At 32.3% G+C, this 11,165-nt stretch overlaps 1 protein-coding gene across 1 annotated transcript; it reads left to right on the forward strand.

The window, feature by feature from the left end:
• Positions 1-2,826: 2,826 nt before the first annotated feature.
• Positions 2,827-8,381, forward strand: LOC126713249 (oligopeptide transporter 7). Its single transcript, XM_050412955.1, has 7 exons — positions 2,827-3,063; positions 3,169-3,692; positions 3,786-3,883; positions 6,071-6,640; positions 6,778-7,033; positions 7,308-7,490; positions 7,584-8,381. Exons 1-7 carry the CDS (start codon positions 3,027-3,029, stop codon positions 8,187-8,189), a joined length of 2,274 nt encoding a protein of 757 aa, XP_050268912.1. The 5' UTR covers positions 2,827-3,026; the 3' UTR covers positions 8,190-8,381.
• The last annotated feature ends 2,784 nt before the right edge of the window (positions 8,382-11,165 follow it).

Genomic DNA, 11,165 nt, shown 5'->3' on the forward strand with positions numbered 1-11,165 from the left:
ACATTGTTTTTATTAAACATTTGTATTAGAGAGTTAACAATTTCAGGATCACTACCATTATTTTCTTAACCGCATGAAACATAATTTATCATGTTCTTGACCTCATTCTCTGTAAGAAATAAATAAAGTGGAGTGAATGTTGTATGTAGTGGATTTTTTTCTTAAATAAAAAAAAAAAAAAAGTTTGTTAGGTTCAATTTTGTCCACTTCAGTCCGTTTCAGTCCAATTTGGTTACATTTTTTTTTTTTAAAGAAAGTTTTAACCTATAACATCCGTTTTTTATAATAACTCTTTATCATCAAACCAAGACACCAATCAGTTTTTGGTGTAGGCAGGATTAAACTCTAAATCTCTTATTTAACCATCAAAGACTTTACTAATTAACTAAAACCCATAATTTGGTTACATTCTTAATAGCAATTTTTAACGATTTTTTGAATTCATACCAATAAAACTTGTATGGGCCAATTTCTAATAATACTTGTACATGTGAATTTCTAATGATTCTAATGTTGTACAAGTACAAATTAATAGAATAGCTCTGGCCTAAGCCTTTCCAAGACAAGTTAAGGTCCACATTGGGGTAGCAATAGGTGATTTCCAATTATCAGAAACTTACCCACTATCCATCTCATTCAGTATGGGCTTCTTCACAAGTTTGTTTGCATGGGCTTGGGTCTAAGCTTTCAAGAATAGTTCTGGGCCTGGGTTAAAACTGAAGAATCCAGAGAGCAAAAAAATTAAGAATGTGTGATCACAAAATTCTTGGAAAAGGGGTCTTTCACTTCCAAATTCTCAAATAGATTTTTATTTTTCCTTTGTCAAATCCAATTCACGTGAAATAATTCTCAGGCTTGCCGTGCTTGTGCACGTAAGATATATATATATATATATATATATATATATTTTGTCATATACTCATATCCATATTGGAAAGAGAAATAGAGAGGGACCAGAATACAAAATAATTTTGTCTCATGCGTATAATTACATGATTTTTACTAATTTCAATGCTATAAGCAACCACATTTGATCCAATAGTGGACCAGCCTAGTTTGACAGATTTTCAATTGGATGTATCATTATCAAAAGGCATCACATTCACACCTAATTATAGCCAATTATTCGTGCCACTTAACCTCTAACGCAAAATTATCACTGCTTAACAGTAAGATTTATTTACCTAAGCTACAAGGCTACTACACTGGCACGTACGTGAAGAGACATTTAAGCGGCCAAAGACTTGTTATCTAGGATGTTACCAATATTATGGCATGATACATTCATATATTTGCACTTTGGTACATCCGAGTCTTTGTTTCTCTATTGACTTCTAGTTACAATTGTAACAAATTAGTTAGTTTAGAGTCAATGGGGGTACTGTTGCACCTTTCATTTTTGGTGGAACAAGATTTTCAAATTGAGGGCTCGAGTTTTTGATAATTAGCTTAGCCTCGCCTCACTGGATAGTCTCTTCATTTTTCTCCCTTATATTTTTGGTGAGTTTGGGAGGATATAGATATAGAGGCATAAAAAACATATACAGCATCATATGTTTGTTTCCTTAATGTTTTTAGTGAGTTATGGAGGATAAAGAGGTACGTACTACAAAATGAGGGAGATTATGCAGATCTTGTTAATTATGTATTCAATAGGGTCAATTTCAAAAAAAAGAAAAAAGAAAAAAGAAGAAGGTTAGACTCTTTTGGATTAATTAGCTTAATTAACTAAAATGAAGCAGAATCGGTGAGGATATATAGCTATCTCTCTTTTCATTTTTTTTTTTGGGGGGGGGGGGGGGGGAGGGAGGGGGACTTGTATCAAACTCTCTTTATTATATGTTGGTGTATTTATATTTTTCTCAAATTCATGCCTCTCCTCACAATAATAATTTATAAAATTGGAATTATAATATTCAATCTTTCCCTAAAAAAAAAAAAAATGCTGGTGTTCCAATTAACTCAAATATTGGTTGTTATTGAATAAAAAACTTGAGTTCAAAATACGTTGGTGTATTGGCCTAATAAAAAAGAGAATTATCATAGAATGGAAGATTTATGCACCTACCTAACCACTATAACTAGTCGTAGAGATATTTAATTTTTTCATTACTACTTATCTTAACCATTACCAATTTTACCATAGAGGTGTAGCTCTAGCTTGTAGATCTTGACAAGGATAATACTAAAATTATAATCAATTTTATTATTAAAGACTTACATTTTTTTTTAATAATTAATATGATTGGTGCCACAACAATAATATAATATAAATATTAATTTATGGTTTAATATTTATAAAACTAATAAATTAATTATAAATTTTATGTAGTATAATTGGTAACAATTGCTAGGATTTCTCACTTTTTTTTATTGGATTTTTTTAGGGGTGTAAGTGCAACATGAGGACTTCCTAAGAGGTCCTAGTATTGGGATTTCTTTGATGATTATAAGCTCCAACTATCTTCCAATTTCTCTAAAGCTAAATGGAAGACATAAGAGTAATGTGACACCAATTTTTATAAAATTTGAGCGTGTAATGTGACAACAATTTTCATAAAATTTGAGTGGATAAGTTTTTATTAATTCTTGTTTAAGCATATTACAACCTTACAGATATTATTTTATCATTTATCTTTCATCAATAATCATTAATAACTTACCACATTTGACCATCTTAAACTTACCAACAATCGTAAACTATTTTGTAAAAATTGTTGTGATGGACTGATTGTAGACTAAAACCAAAGAGGAGGGAAAGAAGAAGAAGGTCAAATCACGTGGCTCAGCGCCTGCAACAACTCACTCACCTAATTATTATTAGCAGTTTTTGGCATAACCCCAACTAAATTCGTGACCTCCCAACCAAGAAAACATTTCCAACTCATTTTAATTTTTGCCATTCAAAAAAGCCCTCCTAGATTCTGATTCTTATCCCTTGTACTGTTAAATTCACTGCATCTTTTGTAAGCAAACGGATATTAGAATCTTTGTGAGCTAGTCCCAGAAAGGGAGATAGAAAAACCATGGAAGAATCCTCAGATGAGATTAGAACCCCTCTCAGTAAGTCTCTCTAGCTGGCTTTCTCATTATTTTTCTAGTACTACTAAATACTGTACTCTAATTCCTTTGTTATTGAAATTGAACCTTTTTGTTTATTGGGTTTAGTATCTAAGGATGAGAAAGATGACCCAGTTGCATCTTCATCACAAGCTATGGAACCCAATTCTATATCCGAGGTTAATGAAGAGCAAGAACCGGAGGAGAATTCACCAATCAAACAAGTTGCTCTAACAGTACCAATCACAGACGACCCATCACTTCCAGTTCTCACATTTCGAATGTGGGTCTTGGGAGCTCTCTCATGTATCCTCCTATCTTTTCTCAACCAGTTCTTTTGGTACCGCACTGAGCCATTAACAATCACATCCATTTCAGCTCAAATAGCTGTGGTCCCTCTTGGCCAATTAATGGCTGCAAAAATCACTGACCGTGTGTTCTTCAAAGGAAAACGTTGGGAATTCACGTTGAATCCTGGTCCTTTCAATGTCAAAGAGCATGTTCTTATTACAATCTTTGCTAACTCTGGAGCTGGGACTGTGTATGCCATTCATGTTGTTACTGTGGTTAAGGTTTTTTATAAACAGCACATCACGTTTTTTGTGTCCCTGCTCGTTATTATAACAACTCAGGTTAGTTTTATTTGTTTTGTTACTTTGGTAGAGTTTGTTTAGGGATATTTTTCTTATGTTTGTTGATTAGGTTTGATGGGTTTTGAATGGTAGGTGTTGGGGTTCGGATGGGCTGGGATATTCAGGAGGTACCTTGTTGAGCCAGCAGCTATGTGGTGGCCTGCGAATTTGGTTCAGGTTTCATTGTTCAGGTAATTTTGACAAGTAAAATTGTGACAAAGGAAGAGTTATTAGCTATATCAAAAAGACTAATCCAAGTTATAATTAAGATTTTTCTGAATTATTTTTGGGAAATATTTAGTACTTATGGCTTAATTCACACATAGTATACACTATACACTCTTCAAAAACAAGAAAAACTGTGACTTCAAGTCTTGGATTCGAACTTCAAAACTGTAACTTAATTTTCATTTTTTTTAGGGATTGTGTGTACTATATAAGTGTCTGTGATAGGAAAAAGTATTTGGTATTAAATAATACCATGTCAGTTGTATCAAAATTCAAAAAGTGTGAAACATGTCAACAAAAAATAACTTACTCACTAACAATTGAATGACATGTGTTAGTGGTAGTTATTTTTGCAAATATATTTCTTTTTTACTGGATTTTGATGGGATGACTTGGTAACATTTGATACCAAATACTTTTTTTTTTTTTTCGTGTAATATACACTACCCATTATTTTCATAATCCAGCTCAATCCTTTAACGAACACCCCGTAGTAACACATGCCTGTCAAATTTAATTCACATAATCTGAGTATCAAAACATTTATGTGAATATTTCTTAATTTTTGGTTTAAATAAATGTGTCACTCTTCCGATAGTTATGCTTTCGGTTGGGTGGCCATGCTGGGTGTTGGTGGTGAGTGATGATCATGACCGGTTGGTGTCTCAGATTTATTATTATTATTTTTTTCACTTCCCCCAAGCTCACTATTTTGGTTATTCAAAGTCAAACATTACTTAAATTACTTTTTGCAGTAAGGTTTATTGGGATCCACTTATTTTAATGAAACTGAAATTTTTTTGCTAAAAGTACGGTAGATAAATGTAAAAATTAGCTAAAATAGTATAGTATCCATGAATAATACCAAAAAGTGCAATAGAACCCATGCATTACAATAAAAAGGCTGTTACAATAATTTTTTATGCATGTGCATGCACGTCATGCGTTATTATGTATTTAATTATTATGTTTATTCTTCTCAAACGAAAAAATATTATTATGTTTGTCAAATTTTTAATTCAAAATCAACAGTACAAATAAAAACGAGCTTATTAGATGATATTTTTCATAATTGACAATAAAATAAGGACAGCGTAGATGAAGGCCTTTATAGGCATGTGTTGCTATGAGATTTACTTGACAATTTGTGATTAGTTTGTTTCTTACGTTTTAGTACTGTTTATTTTATTTATTTTTTGAGATTAGCATATTGCAAAGAAGACAAGTTGAGATTTGAACCCCACACACGCGCACTCACACACACGTATATATATATAGTTTTTTGTTTTGCACCATATGTACCTAACTACCTGAAGGTCAAAGGTGCACACACACTCGCACCCCCAGACCCCAGAGTCTGGCACTTTTGGATTGAGCATCTTATGTGTTTGGAGCAAATGAATTTGGTCGAAGTTTTCGCTTTAATTCACATTAAGGTCGAATTTTTTTTTTTTTTTTGGTAGACTTTAAAATCATTTTGGCCCAAGTTAACATTTACCACTAAATCCCAATCCTCTACATCAGCCAAACCAAAGCTGTTTGAAAATTCGTTTCGGGTCCATGATGACGATATCCATCAGTCAAAATGTCCTTGTGAATGAGTTGGCCACGTATTTTCAGGAAGCTCAACTCACTTATTAAAGCTATCCAGTACCCACTAAAACATTAGTATATTCACTTTACTGAGAGAGCTCAAGTGTTTTCAACCTTGTCCCAGACTACTCAATTGGACAATTTTCTTTTCTTCATCTACAAAACATTAGATGAAATTTCCAATTTCCAAATATTAGATGCTATTTCTTTGTTTACATAAACAAAGATTGAATTAGTGAAGCTTTGGAAAAAAGCCAAATTTTCCCCATAAAAAAAGAGGAAAAAAAGAAAGAAATAATTTTTTTTTTTTTTTTTTTTGAGAAGGAAGAAAGAAATAATTTAATGCAAAAGAACCATATAATAGCATTAAATTTTTCAACATACTCTGGGTAAGATACATTGCAAACACTACTACAATTTTCATTGCAAATCTTGCCCAATCATATAGGAGCCCTTACAAAAGCAATTTGGGCTCTAAGTTAGCCCAGAATATAGATACATAAATCTCCTTATTTCTGGGCTTTGAAAGGAATTAAGCATATTATTTGTTGTTTCAGGGCTCTTCACGAGAAAGAAAAAAGGCCCAAAGGTGGATTAACAAGAACCCAATTCTTTTTAATTGCCTTCATCTGCAGCTTTGCTTACTATGTATTCCCAGGCTACCTCTTTGAAATGTTAACTTCCCTCTCTTGGATTTGCTGGATATTCCCCACTTCTGTCCTAGCCCAACAGCTTGGTTCTGGTCTTTATGGGCTTGGAATTGCCACTGTTGGGCTTGACTGGTCCACTATCTCTGCCTACCTAGGGAGTCCTCTTGCAAGTCCATGGTTTGCCACAGCCAATGTTGCTGCAGGATTTGTTTTTGTAATGTACATTTTGACTCCCATATGTTATTGGCTCAATGTCTACAAGGCCAAAACCTTCCCTATATTTTCTGATGATCTTTTCACCTCAACTGGCCAAGTGTACAATATTTCATCCATCATTGATTCTAGTTTCCACCTTGACCTCGCGGCATATGAACGAGAAGGGCCACTTTATCTCAGCACATTTTTTGCAATGACTTATGGTGTTGGTTTTGCTGCACTTACTGCTACAATTGTACATGTTGCACTATTCCATGGAAGGTACTTAATTCTACCAAGAACATTATGACATTCAAATTTGACATATAATGTACAATATATTATAATGTGACAAGGAATTGGCTCAGGCAGCTAGCGTGTTAATGCTTTAATGCTCATTTTTGTGTGGTGAAATGTAGAGAAATATGGGAGCAAAGCAAATCAAGTTTTCAAGATAAAACAATGGATATACACACCAAACTAATGAGGAAGTACAAGCAAGTTCCTGAGTGGTGGTTTGTGATCATTCTTATTGGTAACATTGCCTTGACCATATTTGCCTGTGAATATTATAATGAACAGCTTCAACTGCCTTGGTGGGGTGTTTTACTTGCATGTGCAATTGCCATTTTATTCACTCTTCCAATTGGAATCATCACTGCTATTACAAACCAGGTAATTTATTTTCAAACTTGAAATAATTTTTACGTCTTTTTTGAACCTATTTTACAAAAATATTGACCACTTTTTATGTTGTTGTATTGTCCTCCAACAATGTATGATATCTCTAAGCAATTCAGCTTGTTATTTGTTAACTCATCTTGACAAATACAATTTGTTTATTACATACAAGGTCAAATAATCAATTTTAAATATATTTGTTTACCAAAAAATTTTTCAATATATTTGCATCAATTAGTTTATGTTCCTAATCTTTTTCTAATGGCAGACACCAGGCTTGAACATCATCACTGAGTATATAATTGGGTATATCTACCCAGGATATCCAGTTGCTAACATGTGTTTCAAGGTTTATGGATACATAAGTATGACACAAGCTATAACCTTTTTACAAGACTTCAAGCTAGGTCACTACATGAAAATCCCTCCTAGAACAATGTTCATGGCACAGGTGATCTGTTATACTTACATCCCTTAAAACTGTTTCCTATAAATATATTTGGATGCATTGTCATTAATAATTTTTTTACCTCTACCTAATTAGGTTGTTGGAACCCTTATAGCATGCTTCGTGTACTTGGGCACAGCATGGTGGCTAATGGAAACCATCCCTGACATATGTGAGGACACATCCTCTGAATGGACCTGCCCAAGTGATACTGTGTTTTATGATGCATCTGTTATATGGGGTTTGATCGGTCCTCGTAGAATTTTTGGAGACTTGGGAACATACGAGGCAGTAAATTGGTTCTTCCTAGGTGGAGCAATTGCTCCTATTCTTGTGTGGTTGGCAGCTAAAGCCTTTCCTCAACAAGAGTGGATTAGACTCATTAACATGCCAGTCTTGATAGGTGCCACAGGATATATGCCACCAGCTACTGCAGTCAACTACACTACTTGGATTATTGTAGGTTTTCTCTCTGGATTTGTTGCATATAGATATATGCCGAATTGGTGGCAACGTAACAATTATGTTCTTTCTGGGGCACTTGATGCTGGCCTTGCCTTTATGGGGGTGCTTTTATATTTTTGCTTGGGTTTGGAGGATGTTAGCCTTAGTTGGTGGGGAAATGACCTTGATGGATGTCCCTTGGCTACTTGCCCAACTGCCATAGGTGTTGTGGTTGATGGTTGTCCAGTTGTCTACTAAAAGAGATGAAAAAGAAACCAAATTGGTTTACATGTGTAATCAAAGTTCCCAGTGGATCTCTTGGGGGCAAGAAAACTCACTTTTCTTCAAATTCACTTTGTATATAACCCTTCTCCCTCTTTAAGAGTTCTTATTAAACTGGGAGGCAGTTGGTAATTGAAAATCAAATGTTATACAAAGGTTAAAGATTTATACCTTTGCATCAAGAAATCCTTAGATTTGGATGACTTTTTAGTATGTTGTGCATGTTGGGGTTTATCCGTGTCTTAACTCGGGAGAGACAAAATGGAAAATTAATCTTGATTAGGATATCATCGTAAAAATTTATAATTGGACATGAACATTACAAGTGAGCTAAGAAGTTAGGATCCTGTGTACCTTCTTAATTGCAAATTCATGCTACAGAAACCGTGTACTTTCTTACCAAGAAAATAAAAAGAAATTGAATTTTTTTTAAATGAACATGTTAACGGGTGTCGGTGATTGTTAATAAACCATATTAGGAAAATTTTGACACCACTTTCACAGAAAATATAAAAAGCTATTAAAAAAACTAACTGCCTTATCTTTTTTTCATAAAATGTTTTTGAAAAAAGTTCTTAAACTAATACCCTTAGAGTATTTGTTAATATTTCCCTATTAAAAAAATAATAAAAGCACTCTGCCTATCTTGAGGCATTATTATTTGGATAGTGTTATTACACAATGAAATCTTATTTCAAACTCACAATTTTAATTTAAAAAATGGATTTGTAACAGAGCATGCATTACTTTTTTTTTTTTTTTTTTTATCCTTATTATTTATTGAAGTGGTATTGTCACATCTAATTGCCTATAAAGAAAAGGAAAAAAAAAAAAAAAAATTCACAACAGTGGTGTAAATTTCATTACATGTACTTCTGTTAAATTGAGGTTACTGCCATAAGAGAGAAAATGTCGCCTTTAAAATTTTAAAGCCTTCTGAAAAAATCAGTCTAAAAATATTTAAATTTCTATTATTTTAACAATAACCATAAGCATTTTGGCACCTATGCACATTGAAATTCATGCACCACTGGCACTTTCCTTTTTTCCTCTCTTTTTCATTAAATGAAGGTGAGTCAACTACTAAAATTATTATTATTATTATTATGTTTTTACATAAATACAATAGAATTTCAATTAGTAATTTTTTTTTCCATGATAATTGTTTTTTTATCATCAAACTCAATACACTAATTGATTTTTTGGCACACAAGCGGGGTTTGAATATCAGATCTCTTATTTAAGGATAAAAAACTTCATCAGTTGAGCTAATTAGAACTCACAATTTCTCTCTCTTTTTTTTTTTTTATACACCTGGCATATTTAGTTATTTTCTTATAATCCAGCTAGCTGTGAATATAACAATCAACAGAGCTAAGAGATCACTTTCAATAATATTTGCCATCCAGTAGAACTTGAAAGTTACATGAAATTAAATAAATTATAGTATAACATAGAATACCAAGTCAGCCAAGAAAAATGTAGCTGACTTCAATTGTTTTTTGTTTGATCATTTGTTTTTTTTGTCTACAAAACTGTTCAAAATAGAACAAAATAGATTCCCTTAAAAAACTAGTTTAACTATGATTCTTTCATAGATGTATCCCCTCCAATTCTAGAATCAAGTTCCAAAATTTGTCCTATTTATTCCCACAAGAGTTTAGATTTAATTTGAAATTTTCTCCTGGTTGTAATTTGATTCTAGACAACTTTAGTATTAAAATAAAACGAATTCAATACAAGCCCAAATAGATGTGGTAAATTCCAGCTGTTACATTTTAAGCCGACAAATACCTGTAAAAATATAAAACGAACCCATCAAAACAAACAAAGGTAGGACCAAGAAAAGAGAGGCATTGCCTCAATATCTCTACAAGTCTACAACACAAAGACAACTTGTGACAACCAGGGGCGGCCCAACATAATTTGGAGCCCAAAAAATTTATGTAGGGATTTTAATATGTAAATATTAATTAAAAATATTATTTAATATTAATCAAATCGGTTAATTTGATACATTAAATATATAATTTGATTAATAATACCAACTAAACTAATATGTTAATTTCATATAGAGAATTAAATATCATAGTTGAACTATAAATATTAATAAAAAAAATAAAAATATATTACGATTAAAAAAGATACTTTATTTTGGATATATGACGATGAATTATTAAGTAAAATTGTAATCTAATTTTTATTTTTATATCTTGTTTTTGAGAGAGAGAGAGAGATAGATACTATTTGGTGTGTGGCTTTGTAGGATATTAGTTTACAAAAATTAAAGTCTCAAACTATTAGGAGCTTGATGATTTAACACATTTGCAACATTTTTTTGAAACATTTCAAGGTTTTAATTGGGTTAAGATTCTATCGGTCTCGTACTTTGAGAGTCTTAATATAAATGAAAAAGAAAAATACGTTAATTAAAAGTACTATAAAATGTTCAAAATATAATGTGGCATTGACTCTCATTGATGAACTTCATCAATTTAACTAATGAATATTTATATCACTTTTTGTGATTAATAACATGATAATTTGTAAGCTAATAGTAAAATTTATAGTATCCTTAACATCACTAATAAAAAAAATATACAATCTTTAAAAAATATATATAATTTTATAAAAATTTGGTTCTTTAACTATGAAAAGTGGGTCTTTTTCCCTAAATGAAATTTTGTTTTTTGGTGGGGCCTTAGGTAGCCTAACTTGCCTAGGCCTTGGACCAGCCCTGGCTACAACTAGTATGTATAACTAATAAAATTCTTTTGCATTGAGCAGATTCATGCGGTTCATATTGTTAAATTCTTTTGCATCCTTAATTAGTAAGCAGCTGATTCCTTTTAGGGAATCTTGCTTTTGTCTATAATAAGTATCCCCAATATGTGCACTATGTAAGACGATGAATAAGATGGCCCAGATAGGACGTGTAACATACATCTTCAT

Source organism: Quercus robur, chromosome 2 (genome assembly GCF_932294415.1).
Source record: "Quercus robur chromosome 2, dhQueRobu3.1, whole genome shotgun sequence".
Taxonomy (NCBI): domain Eukaryota; kingdom Viridiplantae; phylum Streptophyta; class Magnoliopsida; order Fagales; family Fagaceae; genus Quercus; species Quercus robur.

Excerpts from the sequence above, each read along its gene's own strand:
- LOC126713249 (XM_050412955.1), top strand. The coding sequence starts at position 3,027 with ATGGAAGAATCCTCAGATGAGATTAGAACCCCTCTCA. Across the intron at positions 3,693-3,785 it reads TCGTTATTATAACAACTCAG|GTGTTGGGGTTCGGATGGGC; the intron begins GTTAGTTTTATT and ends TTTGAATGGTAG. Across the intron at positions 7,034-7,307 it reads TCACTGCTATTACAAACCAG|ACACCAGGCTTGAACATCAT; the intron begins GTAATTTATTTT and ends TTCTAATGGCAG.